Consider the following 22,523-nt stretch of genomic DNA (forward strand, 5'->3'; position numbering starts at 1 on the left):
TATTTGCATATCAGACTATTGCCCTATAATAAAATGTCAGGCTGCTGTTCATCAAAGCCGAATGTGATGTGTTCTGATTGCTAACAAAGCATCTGTCCATGTATCATTGATGAGTAATATTTGACGTGGATACCCAGACATCTAATAATGTGTTAATTCATTTAATGTCACTAAGATTGCTAAACCCAGGCTCTTTCTGCTATTCTTTAGCATTTGCTGGCTTTCCAAAGTTCAGCATAGGCTGAATATTTATCAAGCCCCCTATCTCTTTCAAAGGGATCTGCCAAGCTGGGAGACAGAGAGAATGAGATGACAAGGTATAGAGCTGGATGAACACAGCAGGCCAAGCAGCATCAGAGGAGCAGGAAGGCTGACGTTTCGGGTCTAGACCCTTCTTCAGAAATGACAGAGAGAACTCTTTTTTTTTTTTGATTTCAAGAGGTTCTGAAGTTTTGGCACAATTGCAATTCCAAGGAATTGAAGGATTTGACATGCCAGAGAAGGCCAATGTTTGATGATCAAAGCAACAGAACAAATCCCAAGTGGAAAGGGGATGAGACATAAGGAAAGATTAGAGAAGTTCAAGCTCTACAGGCTGTAAAGAAGGTCAGTTAACCGGGACCTCACTGTGGTACATTAAACATTAATTGGCAGTGCTAAAGTAAACCGAGAATGTTATTTTAAACTAAATTAGGGGTAGTAGAATCAGAAGTATCGAATGCACATCAGGAGGAACTTTCTATCCTTTAAGAATGAAAATAATTCACTAGGAAGTCTGTTGAGGACAGGTATTTAGATAGTGAGGTTACAACAGCAACAGACTTCACTGTGCTAGTTTGGGTGATTGAGATGGGTTCAACTAGAGACTTAGGACTCTGGAGGAACATGTATTGGTTGGATAAATATCTTTTTCATCCACAAATTCTCCTATGTTCTCAATCCATTTACTTCTGTTGAAAATCAAATACGAATTTGATTTTCTTCTAAAGTGGCTTATTTCTCTAAGCTGTCTAGGCATCTTTCCTACCAATAGTCCACACTGCATTGATCACAAAGCATAAATATCTAAAATCCAGCATCTTCTATTGTGCATGATTATTTAGGATTGATCAATAGCTAGGATTTGGAAGATCAATATAAAGTGAAAGTCCATTGCAATATCTAGGAAGCGTTGAATTGCTGTAATTACGTCAGTTGAGACTACACTGAAGATTTTGTTTGACTATGAATGTAAACAATATCATGGCAATATCCACAGAAGATCATGGAGCAACCCGGCCTTGGCCAACGTAACGCCCTTAAATAATACCAGCAAAGAGCATCAGGCTAAGTGGGCATTATTAATTTTGTTGGTTGTGGGACCTTGTGTGTAAATTGGTTGCTGCCTTTGCTTTCATAACATTAGTGATTGAAACTCAGAAGTAATTTAATGTGAAATACTTTGAGACATTCCAAGGACATGAAAAATGCGATGACAACCAAATTATTTCTTTGTTTCTATGCAGGATGACTTAATGAGAAACACCAATGACGTTAAATGGCATTCATGAAACCATGCCTAGGAAGATTAAAACTGATTTTTTACACATATTAATCTTGGTAGTCAAGCAGGAAACTGTTGCAATGGGATAATATTCTTGAGCTTATAACCTGTCTTTTTGCTGCTAACCATGACTCCTGCATCCCAGGAGCAGAATCACAAATTAACTATGTATCTATGAATGTGTCCATCACATTAGCACCATTTATAATCCAATCAGTAACATCCTCAGTGTTTATACACCAACTACATTCTCTCCATATATGACCAGTTAGCTATGTTTCCTGCATGTATCTTATCAGTCAGATCATCACTGCATACCTCACTTCAGTCTCATCCCTCTTCCCCATATGCAGTCAGTAAGTATATTTCCCCAGCCCCTGCTTTATCATGTTAAGTCACTGGTGTTGCATTTGCTGTGACACTTAGTCCCAGAAACATTGTGGAGGTTAGTTCTTCACAACATCCATTTATTTAAGTGGGATCCAAGCTATGTACTGCTTCTAATAGGTATTTACATTTTGTGACAGACATTTCTTTGGATCCGGTGTCACTGACCATGCCTATAGGCACACCACACATTCCCTCTGAAACAGCGTGTATCTGTATTTGTCAGTATTCACCTTATTGTCATGGACCCAACGGACAGAGTATTTACAGTTGACTCCAGTTTCCCTTCTTTCACAGTTAATTTTGACAGCTTTGCTTATTTCAGAGACAACAGTAGCAAGTCCAGGCTGTAAGCAGCCTGCACATTGAGCACCATTATCTAAGCATGGTTCTCTATTTATAGCACTCATTCCAAAAACAGTCACAGGCACTTACTGATTTCGAGTTGTCGCTGGATTCGTCCTTTGCAACGCTCCCTGTAATCAGTCTGTGTACCATTGTACTCAGACATCACCTCTACAAATTTACGGGACAGTGTAGAATGCTGCAAGCAAAAAGAGACAGGATTTGAATTGGAGTTGTGCAATAAAAATACAATTGAAAGAGCTACAGTGTCATCTGTTGTCCTTGTGTTCTACACTGTTCCCTAGTCGAAGACAGTACCAGACCCCTGATTCTATAAATGAAAATACTGCCTGAGAAAATTTACATTACTTACACTGTATACGCACACTTTTCAATTCTGGGCCCTACAATTTGCATGGACAATAGATTTTTAATCTAAAGAACAAAGAGTAATGTCAATGTCCATTTACATTTAAAATTGTTTTCTAACAGCATATATACTTTAGCTTTTTCTCTCACTAATAGCAGATAGTCAGTTGCTGGGAATACGAAAAAGCACTTCATCAGCAAACAGTGGCTTCAAATATGATTTCATTCGTATTAATTATTCCAATCAGAAATGGAGGCAGTAAGTTTAGAATGAGAATGATTCTTTCTGATCCTGCCAAGAACTCCACCAACCAGCCAGCCACACACCATTCTGACTTGAAAATATGTTGCCTTTCTTTCATTGTCACTGAGTTAAAATCCTGGAACTCCCTCCCTAACAGCACTGTGGGCATACCTACATCAAATAAGGAGTACGCTGTAGACACCCGTCATCCCTCTGGATTGGAAAATTGCTCATGCCACTCCATTTTTTTAAGAAGGGTGAAAGAAGAAAACCAGGCAATTACAGAACAATGTAACAAAATAAATAACCATGGATGCTGGAGATCTGAAACAAAAACAGAAATTGCTGGAGAAACTCAGTAAGTTTGGCAGCATCTATGGAAAGTAAGCAGAATTAACGTTTCAAGTCTGGTGATGCTTCTTCAGGACAGTTTGATGAGTCATTCTGATGACGAGTCAACGGACTTGAAACATTAACTCTGCTTTCTTCCCACATGTGCTGCCAGACTTGCTGAGTTTCTCCAGCAATTTCTGTTTTTGCATTACAGACCAGTTAATCTAATATTTGTGGTGGGGAAAATGTTGGAGTCAGTAATCAAGGATGGAGTAACTGACTACCTTGAAAACTTTCAGTTAAATCAGGGAGAGTCGATACGGATTCTTGACAGGTAGGTCATGCCTTACAAACTTCACTGAATGTTTTTGTAGAGGTGCCTAAGGTAGTGTCAGGGGAAATGTGTATGAATGTTGTTTATATGGACTTCCAGAAGGCATTTAATAAAGTCCCACACAAGAAACTGCTAACTAAGGTAGAAGCTCACAGAACTCACAGCAAATTACTGACATGGCTGGGAAATTGGTTGACTGTAAGGTGACAGAAAGTAGGGATGGTGGGCAGGTACTCTAATTGGTCAGATGTGACAGTGGTGTCCCAACAGGATGTGTGTCAGGGCTTTAGTTATTCACATTATGTATTAACATCTTGGATGAAGGCACAGCGATTCATATATTCAAATCTGATGACACAAACTTAGGTGGTATTATAGGCAGTGTAGATGATAGCATAAAATTATGAAGGGATATTGATAGACTAAGTGAACGGGTAAAACTGTGGCAGATGGAGCTCAATGTAAGCAAGTTCATTTTGGACTAAAAGAGGATGGATCAGGGTACTTTCTAGATGGTATGATGTTAAATACAGTGGATGTCCAAAGAGACTTGAAGGTTCAGGGGCATAGATTTTTAAAATGTTACAGACAGATGCAGAGAATAATCAAGAAAGCTAATGGGTTGCTGGATGTAGAGGACTGGAATACAAGGATGCAGAAGTTATACTACAGTTGTACCAAATCCTGATTAGACTCTATTTGGAGTACTGTGAACACATCTGGATACCAAACCTAAGGCCGGATATATTGACTTTGGAGGGAATACAATGTAGGTTTACAAGAACAATAATTGGACTTCAGGGGTTAAATTATGAACAGTGATTATACAAATTAGGCCTGTTTTCTGTAGAATTTAGAAGGTTAAGGGGTGATTGGATCAAAGTTTTCAAGATGTTAACAGGCAAAGACAGGTAGATAAACTATTTCCACTGTTTGGGGATTCTAGAACTAAGGGGCATATTCTCAGAACTGGGGCCAGACCACACAGGACTGATGTTAGGAAGTACTTCTACACAAAGAATGGTAGATGTTGGAACTCTCTTCCACAAATGGCAATGGATGCTGAATCAGTTTTTAATTTAAAATCTGAGGTAGATAAATTTTTGTTAAGCAACTGTATTAAGGCTTATGGACCCAAGGCACCTATATGGAGTTAGGCACAAATCAGCCACAATCTCATTGAATAGTGGAACAGGCTCAAGGGGACGAATAGCCTTCTCTGGTCCTATGTTCCTGAGTTTCTAAATGGACTGTAGTTCCAGGAGGCAGCTTACTCCACCTTCTCAAGGGCAAATAGGGACAGTCAATAAGTATTGGCCTTGCCAGTGCTGACAGCATCATTTGAACTATGTTAAAAAAACTGCTTCACTTTCCTTACCCTACCCCCCTGCTAAAGCCTGCAACCCTTGAACCCAATTCTGCATTTCTGAAGTGAACCAAAGAGTTCTCCTGGAAAATTTAAGATTCTTTTAGTTCCTACTTAAGTATTATTGCCACTGCAACCTATACAGTAAGTAGTGACCATTTCATCAGGTACCTGACTTCAGCATTGAAACTCTACAGACTTTGAAGGGATCATTTGGCAAGCGATTAATTTCAGAGCTCCTCACCCTTACTCTGTTACTGCAGCTGTTATGTTGACATGGTCACTGTTGACCCTAAGATATTGACAGCATTGGACTTGGCATCGGTGCTGCTGCTGAAGCTACGGAGAAATGGTTGGGATTTCTCTTGTGGGCAGTGGTCATTATTAGACACATCATGTTATCGACCATTTCTCAGCTTAAGCTTGGCATATTGCCCAAGTCTTTCTATTAGCTGGCACGTTGTTCTTTTATTGGAACAACTGTGAGACGGGAATAATCAATGAACAGCCTCATTCATGGCCTTATGACTGAATGAAAAATTGTAAAGTGATTGGGCTAAAAGCATATTGGTACCGTTTTCTCTAACAACTATTTGATTTAAGTATTAATATATTCATTATTTTATATTTCTGTAAGCTTGAGTTCCATATATTCCTGATAACATTCTATCTCTTCCTTTGTCACTATTAAAACACAGTAATATTAATTGTGGAAAACTCAAAAACTCGTAACATATGATAACAACCTGTATATGTTGCAAATGATAAAACATTTTCCCATGGTGCTGGTAAATCAGATGTTTATCCAATATATTCTTTTCTCAAAACCAATTCCGAAATTTCAAGGATACAGCATGTAACCGCTAAATGAAAAATGAAGAAAGCATTGGGAATGGACAATAATCACCGCAGCATAGATACAGGACAAGTACTGGCTGAGCACAGAAAAGAGAATAACTCTTCCTCTGATCAGTGATAGACATATAGACCCAAGCAAGGTATAAGGAGACAGAACAGTCCAGAGAGAATTGTCTCCAAAGAGAATAGCTAGTGACAGGATGAGGCAAAGAGGCAGCAAAGGCGATAGCAGAATAACAGGGACCAGGTTTTGAAAGGCTCAGAGATTTGTCCCTCCCGAGGGACAAAGATGTACAACAGTTATGAAGGAAAATGCTTGTCAAAGATCCTCACCGACAGAAAAGAGAACATGCGCCTGGGAAGACACAAGTTACCACCCAGTTTTACAGCAGAATTTTAATAAAATATTAAGCAATTTTTTGACTGACCAGTCTGGTCAATGATCTTTCTGTTTCCTTTCCACTAGCTGCCCGTCCAGACACGCTCCTAACACCTAACTGTACAATTATAAGCAGCCTATGAAAAACAGGGGACATTTCAAATAAGGAAAGACTTATCCTGCCAACCCCAAAACAGAAAGCCATTTTGGATGACCAGCGAATCTATTTGTATTCTGCACTCACAGGTCATCCTTGATCTCTGCACTTAACATGCAGCATGCTGAAATCATTCATTAAACCATTAAAGTATTGAAAGGTCTTCCTCATTTTTGCAAAATGCTCCCTATGCACATGTTCATTTTGCACAGCTGGACTATAGCAGTTGCCAGTTAATTACTTGATCTCACATTACTAGTTTTATCAATGTACCCTTCCTTTCCATAGCACCCATATACTTCATTAATAAAATACTATCCCACATCTTTCTGCAGCTGGTTCACTGTGAAACATTTCACACCCCTATGCTCTCTTTACTCCTTGCCAGCAACACAACATTTCCATTAACTGTAGATCCCTCTCAGCCCAGCAATTTTCCATGACATTGCCTGTGTTTGAATAAAATATTGCAGGCTTGCTTACAATGATTCTCTCCTTGTGGATCTTTCCGCTATAATTCTCATTAATATTGTTTCTTTCTGGTATGTTTTATTTAATCTCACCTACTTTTTATATTTGAAATCCTGCTGCAATGGTCTATTTGAGATATCTGTATCTGTTTAAATGAGATAGGACCACACTAACTGCAGAAATTTGCCAACCTAAGAAGCTACTCCTGTTCTTGGAAGCAAAAGATGTCTCTTATCTTTCTCATCACAGGTTTAGCCAGTCTGCCCCTCACTCTACAGCACAGTCTGTGAAGCAACCTTCGATGCTTTTGCATTTTAATGAGGCCTCACTCCTCAGTTTCCATGGGCAAGGCTTCCATCCAAGTTTTCCCAGGCCCATGGCTCTCTCATAACAAATATGTGGGTGGGGTGCCCTCCAGCAATAGCTAATGAAGATTTGATCTGGTGACAGGAACAGCTTATGCCTGTTGTTGTCATAATGTGGTGTATTGCTCAGACCCCTTCTCCTAGCTAACAATTTGAAAACAGAGATAACTCTGAGTTTCCATGCTCAATGCTGACTTTTTAAATTCGGTCTGAAATTAATGTTTAGAAGTTTGCACAGCAGAGCTTTTGATTGCCCTAATTTCTCTCTAATAACCTTGTGGTTGAGGGATTCCAAGGGACTCTCCCTTGGGTAGTTCTCATTGAAGAAACAGAAAAAGATTACCTGTGCTTTCGGCTCACCCCATTTATTGATGATTGATGTGTGAAACGTGACAGTGCTCCAATGATGTGCTCATTCCAATATTTCTGATAATTCAACCTAAAACTGATGAGAGTGAAGTGGTTAACATGGATTCTCTTGCAGGGAGTAAACCAGAGCCTCAGGCAAAGTGAAGACAAGTGGGCAGTGCTAGTGGTGATTATTCCCTCATCCGTTCAGCAGACAGCTTACCGAAGCGATTTAGATACTCTCGTAAGAGGCGGTGAGCGCAACAGACGGTGCTTTGCAGCTCTGCAGATGACTGCCCTTCGAGGTGTAGCTGGAGCAACTGCAGGCAAATGAGGCTTCAACGAGCACTCAGGAAGCAAACAAAACAGTACCTGCCCAATAGTGCAGTCTAATGTAGCAGCTGGTGAGATCTTTGGAAGAAATAACAGAAGAAGTTCCTTAAATAAGGAGAGTTCATAGCTTACACCTGACAGAAAGAGACCTAGAAGGCTGATAAACTGGAGGCTTGCAAAAGTCCTGCAAAGTTAAGGGTGTCCAAGAACAACTCATGAGCTCAGTAACTTGTGGTATAGAATCAGGGAAGAAGGCATATTGATCAGAAAGATAAGAAAATGGAGAGGAAAGCACCAGAGAGTCAGGAATGATGATTTGAGCACGAGAGAGCTGCTGAAGTCTGAAGTTGAACTGCAGGAGGTCAGTGTACAAAGCTGGAACCCAAGGGAAGTTTGTAGAACTGAACCATGCTAAAACTGTGGAAGAGGTTCTCGAATCAGGGCTGCACTGTGCACAGAACCAATCAAGATGTGACAGAAACAGTTACTGTGTCTCAGTATCTCCCTTTGGCAGCTGACACAATTAGAAATTGTAGACTTTTTATCTCTATCCATCCATATTTACAGAAACATCAATGATCAGCATGGAACCTGACTCTGTAAAATTAAAAAGATAAGTCATGTAGTAATTTGCAGCGATGGAATACTGTACCATCCAGAACTTCACTGATAAGTTTTCATTATAAAGCTGAATTCATAAATGTGCCCAGCTATTGAGGAAATACAAGTCTTGACTGAAAATTAATCTGTGTCAGGTATATTGATGTCACAGGCAATTATTATGTTACACATAATTTCATCATATCGGTTCTTCGTTTGAGAACAGATAGATCAAAACAGACAGAAAATTTACCCTAATTTTCAGAACACAATATTAAAATCTTCGAATTTTCAGTCTCCATGCTTGAAGAATGGAGAATAAAAGCCACAACTTCTGTTACTGCAGTGGAAGTCTTCAGTCTCACATTTACATGCTGGAGTTTTATTTCTCCAATTTTTGGAGAATAAGGTGTTCCTTTGCATCTTTGAAGAATAAGGTGTCTTGAACAATAACTCATACAGGAAGGGAATGTCAAGGCATACAAGTTACACAACGTTGCTAACAGCAGCTTGGTTTGGTAAGAGGAGGAAAGGGTTATTCATCAAGTTTTATTGTCTCCAGCGCTTTCACCAGGTTTCTAACAATAACCACTCTTGAGCTCATGAGGTCAAATTTTAGTAAAACAGGTAGTCGGAGTTTGGAACATCTACAGGTTAACATTATCTACTAAATAGAACATCATTGCTTGGTCTATATTATTTCCATTCTACTTTCTTCTTGATGAACATATCAGTGAAGATAGGAATATCTCATTCCGATGGATTCTTCAGGAAGGCAAAATCTTGTAGTCTGTTTATAAACATATTGTTTTCAATTACTCTATCAAAGGGTGAAACATGCTGTATAAGGGTGCAAGAGTTTGAAAGGGTTAATGCGGAGAAGTGCCTTAAGCACCATCCACCATGATGTTACACAGACTTGGTGGGAGAATAACTTAGGGTCTCAAAAGGAGTAAGACCCATCTTCCAGGTCCTCCTCATAGTCTCTGTAACAATGTCAACCATATCAGTACTTGTACTTAGTGATATACAACAAACTACAGTAAGTTCTCATTTTAAGTCATCCAACTCAGTGTCACTTCATTTTAACATCATATATTCTTTAGAGCCTGTTTTTCTGTTTTACCTTGTCATTTTGTTTTAACATTGCCGTGTGCATTGTTGATATCCCAGCTATACATTGGCGAAGGTGTGCTTTGACATTTCACATCATCATTGTTGATCAACGTCCAGCATTGTTTGCATCCCAAACATTCTCTCCCTTTTGTTCAGGCAGCGGACAAGAGTCCAACCTTGCTCCTGGCCTTGCTTGCTGTCCTGAAATTTTTTTATCCTGGCATGGACTCCTGACCTCGCTTCCAGGTTTTGTTTTGTTCCAATCTCTTCTCCCATTCCCTGATCTTAGCTTAGATCCCAGGTCTGGTTCCTGGCTTGTCTCGTGACTTTGAACTGAGATCCTGAGCTCCAGTTAAAGGCAGAAATGAGTCCATACAAATAGTTCTTGGTGTCCAGCTGCAATGACCAACTTCTGCCAATAGATGGAATCTAGTTAATCTAACAGGACTACTGTATGGCAAAGGTGAGTAGAGTTTTGTTTTATTATAGTTCTACCTCTTTTATATTTAGTTAATTCATTTATTTTTCTGGGAATGCAGATGTATTTCGATATCTATCACTTCCTTTAACATTAATTCCTATGGGAGACCATGCTTCACTTAAAGTCATGATTTTCAAGAATGCAACCACAACTTTAAGTGAGGACTCACTGTACATCTTGTTTAAGACAAAAGTGCCTCGCACACAAGACCAAGTGGGCCTGTAGATTAATATTCTACAAGAGGATGGTGGTATCAAAAGTACCCAATGACAAGCAATATTGTAAACAGCTTCATGCAACAGAGTGGCCAGTGGCAAGAACTGCTCATTCAACAAATTGAACTCAATGAATACAACTGGTACGTGTGTAATATTACAAAATAGTGGACATGTCATCATATCAAAGGAACCTCTTGCTTCTTTTAAACAAAGTAACTTGTAACTACCACCCTTCCCACTCTGAACCTTAACCTTCTGAGTCTGGGGAAAGCTTTGTTTTGAAGTTTTTTTTTATTAAAAGAAAGATTACTTCTGCCTCTGATATTATCTCCTAGCGCTCATATCCCAAGGAAAGGGTCCATGCCTTGGAATTCTTGCCAAGGGCACAGGACTCAGTTGGGGTGTGAAGTGTTTACCAACAGCAGAGAGAGAGAGAGAGACTGACTTGTTAGAACTCCTTTCCAAATCAAAAAACAGCCAACAATGCCAAAACAGGAGGTTTCTCCTCACTTGTGATACTGTCAAACAGTCACTTTGTGAATCTTGATCACACCACGCTCCACTCAAATCAGGCAAAGTAATGGGGACAGTGAAGTCACCTGCTACTTACCCCTCCCAATCTTCAATTTCTGCCCATGCATTGAAAAAGAAAATTCCAGATGTGACTTTTTAACAGCTCCAAAATGCTGCTGAGCAGTGCTGACAATTTTTATTCTATCAATATAGTCATGAAAAAATGTTTAAGACAAAAGTGTCTTGCGCACAAGACCAAGTGGGCCTGTAGATTAGTAGTCTACAAGAGGATGATCATGAAAAATGTTTCTTTCAATTTTTGGAGCGCCAATGAGAGCATTTCATTCCATATTGGGTGTGAAGTCTTTTGATTCCTACTAGTCAGTTCTGCTGCTGCATTATTACTTAGTCATTGGACAAATCAGCGTTGTGTATATTGAAACCTGCAGCTTTGACGTCTGCTGCGACTGTGCACAGCACTGAGGACCCAATGCATTGGAATAAGACCATCTGTCACTGAAGGACAGTGCAGCCATGAGAAAGACAAAATAGTTACCTGGAAAATACTGATTTATGTGGGACAACTGCACTTTGATTCTATCACCAGTCTTTGCCATGTCATAGGCAGATCTAGCAGCGTACATCTCTTTTAGACTGGTCTACAACTTAATGCAAAATATGTCAATGTTTTCTTGAGTGTGATAGAATTGTGTTGGTGCTAGAGGATCAGAAATCAATATTTCACTTCCCCAACAGACTGCTACGTGCAAGCACTTCACCTCTGGAGAAGGTCAGAGGCTGGACCTTTCACCTTTAGTGTCTAGTACTGAATTGAAATTGTAATGAAAATGTTCTCCATCTCATTAAGAGGAGAAATGATCATTTATTACAATTCCTAGTCGGAATGCCTGCATAGCACACACAATTGCCCATAAATTGGCTGAAAAGAAAGCACTATATATGCTAAAAATCTGAAACAAAATCAGCACATGTTGCAAACACTCTGCAGGTCAGGTAACATCTGGCAAGAGCACAAGTCAATATTTCACGTGTGGGAACTTTCTTAAGAAGAGGAGACCGTATGTTGACTTGTATTCTCCACAGATGCTGTTTGACCAACTGAAAAATATTTTGAAATTAATTTGTGCTACATTTGCAGGAACACTCAAACAGACCACAAAGATAATGGAGATAAATGAAACTGTCATTTTGATGCAGAGACTCAATACTTTCCAACTGTATAGAGGCTTTTTAAAAAAAAAGTCTAATCTTTACTATTCGTGACACTGGGAATACTTGACGGCACATTGTAGACACAACATAGCCTCTTATGCTACTCATGGTATCTCTGACCTCAGAGTACTTTATGGTATAGTGCGAAGTGAGTTTTACTCAGTATTTAACCCATGCTATAATTAGTGCTAGGAACGTCTACAATTCTGATCACAGCAAAACATAAATTTAATTCTTTCAGTGGCCCTTTCCACAAATCTACGGTGTCCACTATCTAAATTAGTGCGTATAGTTTCTCTATCTGTGCAAAAACGTCTGCCTCAGTGACAGTGTGGTGCTAGCGGTTCAAACCCCCAACACCATTGTTTCTGCTGAGGATGAGCAGGGTTGGGTAAATCACAACCTGCAATTCCATGCTTCACTAACAAAGCTGCACATATTAGGCTGCAACTGCCTTCAGTCGGATTTGATTTTCACTCGTGGGATGTCTAAAACACAACATATGCATTTTAGACTCGGTAGGAGAAGGTCTAAATGTTCTTTGAAGAGGTAGGATACCCTCTGAGACAGGATCTCTTTGGAATTGCTAAACATAGACATAGTGTGAATAAAATGTGGACAAACTCATTAGACTTTCAAAGGTAGTTGCCAAGGCACTTAAATGTCCTGTCCTTTAAAAAACTTGATTAAACCATCTGTACTTTTTAAAAGTACATGCTTGATATTTCACAACATCATGATCACAGCGGGTTGCCTGTCAGTTTACAGGTTCACAGCTCCAAGTGCTTAAAAAGTCTTTGAAATAGGACTATGAATATAAACATTTATTTTGTTAAGGTATTAAAATAAGCTAAATGTAGTGGAAAAGTTTTCATCAATGAGAGTATTTTTAAATGTGTATTTATCAAAGATATGTCAGAATTTTAATTAGTTCTAGCTGGAATCCTGAGGTCTGTCCAGAAGCGATACTGTCCAAGTTGGAGGCTGGATACTGGGTGAGTTGGCTTGGGGGTGTAATATGTGGTGTGTGTTTTCCTCCAACAGGAAGTTTTGCTTGATCTAGCAATGCTTATGTTACCTGTCACAACACAAGAAAAATGTCTGGGCATGACACTGTGGTCCATTCATTACAACCAACTATTATGTACAAACATTGCATTCCAAAGGCACAAGAGTGTCTGGGCTTATATTTGGCCAATATGCTACAACAGAGGAGCATGATTCCAGTAATGTCATGATTCAAGTGATCCAAGTTAAGGTGGAATATGATACCTTTGTACACTCAGATCACAAGTTCAGATGCAGTGATGATATAATTAACATTTTTCTTAAAGGCATACTGATATACGGACTGAGAGACATAACACAAATGCAGGTGATCAGTTGCTACGAGTTGGCACTAATTTGACATAAATGCTATAAAGGTCAATGGGGATTAATGAGGGATATGGTTTATCAGTTGGAATTAGTTTGGCATAGGAGCTATAAAGACCTTGGTGATGAGATCTAGGGGATCTAGGTTGGCATTACAGGTATGGGGAAAAGGACATATATTGACCTGGGGGTATGAGGCACTATAGTTTGGTACATGGGAGTGTAGGATGCCGTGGGCTTGAGGGGATGTTGTGTGGAATGTGTGATGGGAGCTGTGGGCAGAGAGATGGGGCTGAAGGATATGAGGGATACTCTTAGAGAAGCCAAGTAGATGTGAAACACAGCAATGAATGTTCCTGTCTCACCTGGTTATTCAAAAATGAAGATACCATATCAACTTTGTTAAATTAGTACAAAAGAGTTCTGCATAAATGCATTGCCTAGTGCACCATTAAAAAATATGAAGTGCACAAGTATCCATCCACTGTAATTTTCTCTGTGAACTTCAGTGATTCATTCACTGTTTGCTTGTTCAATGATAAAGTTGGTACCTCTTAGAGGTCATAGTGACTATGCAAGAGAAATGGACTATCGATCAGGATTATAGCATGTGATCTCTAGGCAGTGAAAGACTATTTACACACAAACAAAGCAAAGATCAACTGAAACTGCATGTACTTAAATATTCCCAGCAATGCCATGTTGATCAAGTCCTCCTCCTCCTCCTGATTTGCCAGTTGTTTCACCAGGCACAACATTATTGCGGGCAGGGGAGGGGACGAGAGAGAGCAGGAAGCATATGTATACAAATCTCCAGGTCAAATCGGGAAAACTATTAAAAGAAATAGATTCTTGGCTTTATTAATAGAAAACAAAAGCACCAATGTAATATTAAACCTTAATGAAATAGTGATTAGATCTCAGATAGAGTATTGCACTCAATTCTGGACACCACACTTTAGGATGAATATCAAAAACATAGAGAAGATATTGAAAGAAAGAACAAAAGCAATACTAGGGATGAGGTAACAAGGTGTAGAGCTGGATGAACACAGCAGGCCAAGCAGCATCAGAGGAGCAGGAGGGCTGACGTTTCGAGCCTAGACCCTTGTTCAGAAATTTTAGTTCCGTGGAGAATGGCAAAGCTGAGATTGTTCACTTATTCATTCATTCATTCATGGGATGTGGCTGTCACTGGCTAGGCCAGCATTTATTGCCCATACCCAATGCCCTGTAGAAGATGAGCTAACTTATTGAACCAATCCATTCCTTGGCATGTAGGAACACCCATCATGCTGTTAGGAAAGGGAGCTCCAGGATTTTGACCCAGCAACAGTGAAAGAATATTTCCAAGCCAGGATGGTGTGCGGCTTGAAGGAGAACTTGGAGGTGATGGTGTTTTTGTGCATTTAGTTCCCTTCAACTTACCTGGTTAAAGAAGGACGAGAGGAGATCTGATAAAGGTATTAAATTACGCTTGGTTTTGAAAGAGTTCATAAGGAGAATGCTTCCAGAGGCAGAAGAGCCAGTAACCAAAGGACATGGATTTAAGGTGATTGGCAACTGATCCAGAGTGACATGAGGAACCTTTTTTTAATTAAAAAAAACAGCAAATTGTTGTGATTTAGAATGCACTGCCTGAAAGGGTGGTGGACACAAATTCAATAGTTACTTTCAAAAGGGGATTTAATAAATACTTGAAGGGAAACCATTTGTGTGGCTCTGGCCAGATGACCACCATCTGCACAGTGTCATTCTATGATTTTGCAGGTTTAGTTTAGGCAGCAGAATGAATTTTGCAACTGAAAAGATTTTACAGTTTTTACTGAGTAAAGGTGGGGTGTAACATCGCTGGCAATGCTTCTTGACAGAATTGCTGACTGGATCTTTCCTGTCTGCTTCTCCCAAAGGCGATGTGGTGCCTGCTCACCTTTCAAATGGTGATGTTTTTAGCAAAAGGCCATCATGCTACCTTAATGGTTGCTGTAGCAATTCAGGTGCCTGTTATTACGAAGATGAATGTTCACTTATTAGACAGAACTGAATGTTGATGCTGAATCTGTCCTATGGCTTCTCGGCTAGTTAATCCTTGTCAGTTAGCAATGTGAAACCACCCTCCTTCTCTAATATTGCATTATTTATGCAATCATGCAACTGTGATAGGAATATCAACAGAGTGGTCACATTGGGTCACAGTAATGAAAGAAGCCTTCAATACATGACCAAACAAAAATACCCAAAGCACAGCTGCCTAGTACTGGTGAACACTGCGTTACCTTTAACTCTTACATATGCAGCACTGTATATTATCGTGCTGCATCTCATGAGACGGAAGGCTGTCAAGGAGAAAGAAAAAGGCTGCATATTTCTTAAAGTCTGCAGCACAGATGAAACCACTCCACAGCAGTGCTCAAGCTACGTGTAGACATCATTCTATTTTAATTACCCCTTCCACCTTGCTGATATAATTCCCCAATTTTTTTCTCTCATCTGAACATCAAGTACTATTGCTGCTATCAACTTTAATTCCTTCATTTGGCAGCAAGCTCCACATCTCCACCATCCTGTGTGTGAAGTAATTCCTCCCAAAGACTTTGCGTGGAATTTAATCCCTCCCTCGAGGTGAGTTTAAATGCGAGGGGTCCTTTAACTGGAATGGAAAGGTGGCAGGTGAAGACCTTGTCACCTTCCCACCTCTGCACTAATCAAGGCTCATGGATGGTCTTCCGACCCTGTCACCAATTAGAAGTTAATTGTCCAGCTGAGACTGCCTCCCAGGGACTTGCCACCCTAGGAAGACCAAATTCAACACGGTGCTGGGGGTAGGTGGAGAAAGATAAGAAAGTTGGAGGACTGGGTCATTTAAAAGTAATCAGTGCCTGATTGAGGGATGTGCCGTTGGGAAGGGGCTTGGCCCACTAAGAGTCAATCCCTTGCTCTTGCTGCTGACTGTGTTTCCACCGCCACCTGGGGTTCCTCAGCTAAGGGAACTGAGCCTCTGCTGGATGTGTTACCAGCAGCAATCACCACTCTCTACACCACCGCACACTGTGCTCAAAGCAGCAGCGGGGAAGAGACTGTCACACATCTCCTTCTGGACAAGGTCTGGAGAGAGATGCAGTGGTTTTTGTCAAGATTCATCCTGAGCAGCTCCGTGATGCAGGATTCTGTGGTCTATGGGCTGTTCCCTGGGACGCAAACCGAAATAAATAACGACAGTGTCTGGAAGACCATCAACTTTAGTCTGTTCGAAACTTGTTGATCTCCCAGTGTAAAGAGTTGGCCTTGCCGGAGTTCCAAAACAATGCAACAGCTTGTAAAATAGTAATTACTGCTTCTAGAATTTGAGGAAGTCAGCTCCAACACTGAAAATACCTCATAAAAGGAGCAGTTCTTACAGCCACAATTTTTTCCTGTCCTCCATCGTGGATTACCTTGAAAGTGGAATCGCAGGTAGACAGGGTAGTGAAGGCGGCGTTTGGTATGCTTGCCTTTATCGGTCGTTACACTGAGTATAGTAGTTGGGAGTTCATGTTGCAGTTGTACATAACAACGGTTAACCCACTATTGTAACACTGTGTGCAATTCTGGCCTCACTGCTATTGGAAGGATGTTGTGAAACTTGAAAGGGTTCAGAAAAGATTTATAAGGATGTTGCCAGAGTTGGAGGGTTTGAGCTATAGGGAGACTTTGAGTGGACTGGGGCTATTTTCCCTGGATCATCAGAGGCTGAGGAGTGACTTTATAGAGATTTATAAAATCATGAGGGGTATGGATAGGGTAAATAGGCAAGGTCTTTTCCCTGGGGTGGGGGAGTCCAAAACAAGAGGGCATAGGTTTAAGGTGAGAGGGGAAAGATTTAAAAGGGACTTAAGGGGCAACTTTTTCACACAAGAGGGTGGTATATGTATGGAATGAGTTGCCAGAGGAAGTGGTGGAGGCTGGTACAATTACAACATTTAATAAACATCTGGATAGGTACATGAATAGGAAGGGTTTAGAGGGATATGGGCCAAATGCTGGCAAATGGGGCTAGATTTATTTAGAATATCTGGTCGGCAAGGACAGTTGGACTGAGGGGTCTGTTTCCATGCTGTATGTCTCCATGTATTGCAAACTGGCACATTCCAAGGTTCAGGACTACGTACTGCGGGAAGCACTGAAGCATGGGGCAGCTGCTGCCAAGGCACAGTGGGGAAAAACCCTCTAAAGCCTTTCTGCCACAGTACAACAAGGATCCATTCCATTATCAGATCCCCTTGTTGCCTCAAAATGTAAATATTTTCTTCCTACACAAGATAAAAATGCGTTTGTTATTTGCAACTTCACGGAAGCTCTGTGGGATGAATCATTTGCGTTTCTTTCCTCATTGGAAAGATTCTACAGAACAGAATGAGAGCCGTTTTGCATGTATTTACAGATGACTTTTTTTACGAATAAAGTATATTTTTGCGATAAAATAAGGAGTTCATTTCAAATTGAATACAAAGAGGGTGGAAATTAGTCCATAGCTTAGATGAGTAGTATGAGGTGCAGAATAAATCAAGAAGTATTGAATCCCTCTACTGACTGTGCTAGTTCAAGGAGGCTAGCCTCTTCATCTTACCTAAATTACAAACGATCAAATCAGTTCTCTCTCTCTCTTTCTCATGGGGAGAGATGCCAATAGCCCTTTGTCAACTATAGCTCCTTACATACATACATCCCCATACCTGCTTGCAGAGGTGATCAGATTTCATCCAATGTGCCTCTCCTCCTACCTTCCCCACCCTCTCTACTTCTTCGACTGGCCTCCTACTTATTTCTCCTCTTCCTCAGCCCACAAATCCCTGAAAACCTGGTGATATGTACAATTCAGAACCCATTAGTTCTGCCTTGCTGCATTTGATCAGCCGCATTGGGCATGAGCAGTGTTACATATGGTTACATCTACGGGGCTTTGAAGACATGCTGGACTCCAGCCTTATGTTGCTCCGTGAACTTCAGATGACAGCATTGCTCCTTTACCTGCCAAGCTAAATTATTCCTTTTTCTCTTCCAGATGGAATACTGTATCGAAATTGAAAGTTTGTAACAGAGGTTGACACTAGCTGTACATAGCCAGTGCTACTGAGGCAGCGTTGCTATGGCAAAGGATTGCCTGCAGTTTTCTGAGACATCTCTGCCTAACTGGTAAAACAACAAATTCTCAGCCAGGTTTATACAATTCCTTTATTGATCATGTTCTGAATTTCTCCAGTTTCACCAGTTGCAGCACAATCATTTAGGAAAGCGAGGCAAACATTTTAGGAGAATGCCAAGATTTGAGTTATGATTTGCAGCTTAATACAATGTAACCGAGCTGCCTCCTAATTCTACACTGCAGAGAAAGCCTGCAAGCTGGCAGTGTAATAGATCACTATGGATTATTTAGAATCTGCCCCTCAGTGTATATTGAGTTCATTGTTCACATTGAATGCAATTTCTCACTGCTTTTCTCCAAAGGAAGGCAGTTAATAAGTACAAGGACAGTGGCCCGACAGTATTCCAGCTCCCATTGATCAGTGCTTTATGCGGCTATGAGCAATGTTATTTTGTTCACCAGGCATTTGTTCATCCTTTTGTTCACCAGGCCAAGTCAACAGCAGATCAAAACCAACATCATGGAACCCTGGCATCTGAGAGATCGAAAACAAGTGTCTCAATAGCTGTGCTGCTCCCAACTGTATTTAAGTGGCTCTCACAGGCTGCCAGTGAACCTGAAAATGATCTCCCTGGAAGTGCAGCAGTGAAGCAAGGAATAATATTCCTGAACAATGCAGACAACAGTGAGCCCAACAATGAAGTTAAATTTAATATGCTGCTTTAAAAGCAGTTTTTAAAAACCACTTTCTGACATCGCGTTCTAATCAGAGGGAATTGTTCAATATCAAAACAAGAACCATAAATCAGACACCAGATCCGGTGTGCTGTGCCGAGTTAAATCAACGTTGTAAATTATGTGCTGTACGGCTCTTTTTCAAGTCATCCTTAAGGCTCATTTATATTCAGTTTACAAGTGCTGGCTGTGAATATTAAAATGCCATCAGGCACGGCACCACAGAAGAGGGAGACTCTCAATCATTTCTCTGAGGACAGACAGGGCAGCCTGCCGGGCAGTTGTGGTTTGTTTGGTTACTGGGGTTGATTGAAGAAGTCTGGCTACACTGCAGAGGACAAGAAACTGACTTGGCAACAGCTGCTGTTTTTCCGCCATTCCTGAAACATGGAGGTAGGTGTCACCCGTAGTTGTTGCTGTTTATGACATTCTAAAGTGAATCCACCTCTTGCAGAAACAGCTCCACCACACAAACACAAGTGTCAGAAACAGTGGATTGGCAGCTGGCATCTGACCACTGCAGCAAAATTAATTCAGCTTCAAACCATCATCGCTGTATTATACCTTTTAGGATGGAGTTCAATAGTAAATGGCAATTTCACCTTTAAATATGGGGTAGGACCAGAAACCAACAACATTTTAGTGAAATATTTAAACAAGTGTTAAAAACCTCCTCAGACTTTCCCGACTAACATGATGCGACTTGCATAAATAGCGAATGAGAAAAGGCACTACTTAGGATTGAAAAATGAGTACCATTGTGTAGTCTCAAATGAAACACAACACTCAACAATAGCACCGTGCAGTTAAACCTTAACCCTGCTAAATAAACAGCAACACTGTGCAATTACACACTGAATAACCCTCACATTGAATAAACAACAATGGCATACTGTTACAAACAGTAACTCTTATGCTGCTGAATAAACGTGCAACTACAGATTTGTTGGTCTCAACTATTTATAAACTTTCATTTCTTTTAACTTTTCATTTTCATGGCCTGAAGTTCTGCCTACCTTAATGAGCTAATGGCTTTGTCATTTCTACATCTCCCATCACCTAGCTGCCAGAATAATAATAATGACATTTGCTTCACCTCATGTTAAGAAATATGCATTACTCCATATTTCCCCAATTTTCTCAAACTATTAAGATTCTTCTCCAATTTGGGAAAATAGGACACTGTTGCTGGACAGTTTCCCCATTTTGCTGCTTGATGTAGCAGGAACAGAATTCTATGAAGAGGCCACAGAAATAAGGAAGTATCTTTCAATTATACATCCTCAACCCTTACATCCACAGTACAAGTTAAGTCCATTGGGCTTGTACATGCTTGCTCCATCTCATGTTGCACGTATCTCCCAGACCACCATTCTTCCTCTACCCCCCAATTCCTGGTGCATAAAGGGAAGAGGCCTATAACTTATGAAGGAAATCCCTGTCCAACATTCTTCTCTGACCCAGATTCAGATAATCTGAAAGAAATTCCAAACTATTGATTATAACCTTAAAATCAACATTTTGGAACAATGACCTTATGGTTTTCAAATAAATACACCTCATACTTTTCTGAAGGACTGCTAGAAATCCGTCCTCGTGACCACCTGCAGATAATAGTTCCAAAGGTCAACTCCCGCCTTTTAGGAAAAGCTACATGGTTCCACAAGAGTCTCTCTCATACCTTGTTTCTCAACTTTTATATACGATCCAGACCATACAATACTCTAGATGAAATCTCAATCGAGTCTTGTATAGTCCTAATATTGCAGTCCTATCTTTAAGCCTAACAATTCAGCGCAAGACATTGATTACTCTGTCAGTGTTTGAACCACTTAAAACTCAAAAGCCAAATCAATAAAAGTTCAATACTCTGTGGACATTTGTGCCGAGGAGAATTAAGTTAGAGAGTGGTTAAATGATACAATGTATTTGTTGGACCTCATTGTCTCACAGGTTTAAGCTTGTCTACTGTAGTGATATAAAGATATGCTTTATTGAAGAAAGTGTATTTTTATTTAATTTTTAATTCCATTTTTATTAATTTACTCCAGCTGGAGTAAATTACTCCACTAACTTAATTGCTGAAGAGGTGAAAGCCACATTCAAGTGACTTGGGATCACAAACATTGATGACAGAGCATTTGCTTCACTGTACCTTCTCCATTCCAACCCCACTGAAATGGAGACAACCTATCTGCAAAGCAACAACAGTAGTTGCCTAGCTGGAGTATAAAGGGGGGCCATCTCCTACAGCAAGGCTCCCCCCAATATCGGACACCTCTCTCTCTCTTAAATATCTCCTTCTCTCCGTCAAACACAACCCAGCCCCAATCCCACTCTGCTGCTCTCAGTCAGGGATCGCAGCAATTTTCAAACCTCAAAATGGGATTCCTTAGGAAGCACTATCTCAGAGCAAAGCACTAGGATGATAATCTGGGTGGAAAAAAAAACATTAGACATAATCACTTGTACAATGAAACACTGACCACAAAAGACAAGTGCTCAGACATAATCTCACTGTGTAAGGCAGGCAATGGAATACACTAACCATGACCAACAGTGGGCCATTTGCCAGTTGTAGAGAGCTCATGTGTCAAATCAACTAGCCAGTGTGTGTTTAAATAATTGTTTTCTCTGTAAACCAGAACTAGGAAGTGAGATGCTAAAGGAGTAAAATCTAAAGTGGTTTCTTCCTCTCTCTCTCTAGACAACCTGTCTGTTGGTCCTGTCTATCCAGGTAAAAAATTTTAAAAAGAATTTAACTCATAGCGACTGCTTCCAGAGGAGCAGATACGTGCTTAAACAACCTGGATGCCGAAAGCAGCAGGATCCCACCAGTTCAACAAGAAGCCTGTCACATCACTAACCAACAAGAGCTATATATCCTTCTAAATTGCTTAAACTGTTCACCAGCTCTCTAATCTATTTGTGTGAGTGTGAATTTGGTGTTTGTTAGTGTGTGAGAGAGAGGAAGTCTGGGCCTATTTAAATTAATTTTACTCAGACAGGATTAAATACAAAACTATCCACTTTTCTTAAAAAAAAACCTCAAGAAAACCTGTCTGACAATATAGCGCCAATACACCAAGGCAGTCCAATCCCCACACTCTACCACCCAAACACACACACACATACAGTCCCAACCAGCTAGTCTCCACACCCAACAGCCTCCACGCTGATTATGGGAATGCTTGCCATGAGTCTCATAGGAGCCATCCACTCTGGAACAAAAATACTGACCAGTTTCACATGGGTCAGTTTTGCAGACGCAGGGAATGATCTTGACATGCAGTGACATT

The 22,523-nt window shown here is 40.4% G+C and overlaps 1 protein-coding gene across 1 annotated transcript in view; it reads right to left on the reverse strand.

Moving 5' to 3' along the window:
* The window catches only part of LOC109918843 (syntaxin-1A-like), a 210,380-nt gene that overhangs the window by 64,039 nt on the left and 123,818 nt on the right, over positions 1 to 22,523 (reverse strand). Inside the window, exon 6 of the mRNA XM_048612526.1 lies at positions 2,366 to 2,474. Within this exon, the coding sequence (XP_048468483.1) occupies positions 2,366 to 2,474 (109 nt within the window). The remainder of the gene's footprint in view (positions 1 to 2,365; positions 2,475 to 22,523) is intronic.

This window comes from Rhincodon typus, chromosome 26, assembly GCF_021869965.1.
Source record: "Rhincodon typus isolate 14 chromosome 26, sRhiTyp1.1, whole genome shotgun sequence".
NCBI classification, from domain to species: Eukaryota; Metazoa; Chordata; class Chondrichthyes; order Orectolobiformes; family Rhincodontidae; genus Rhincodon; species Rhincodon typus.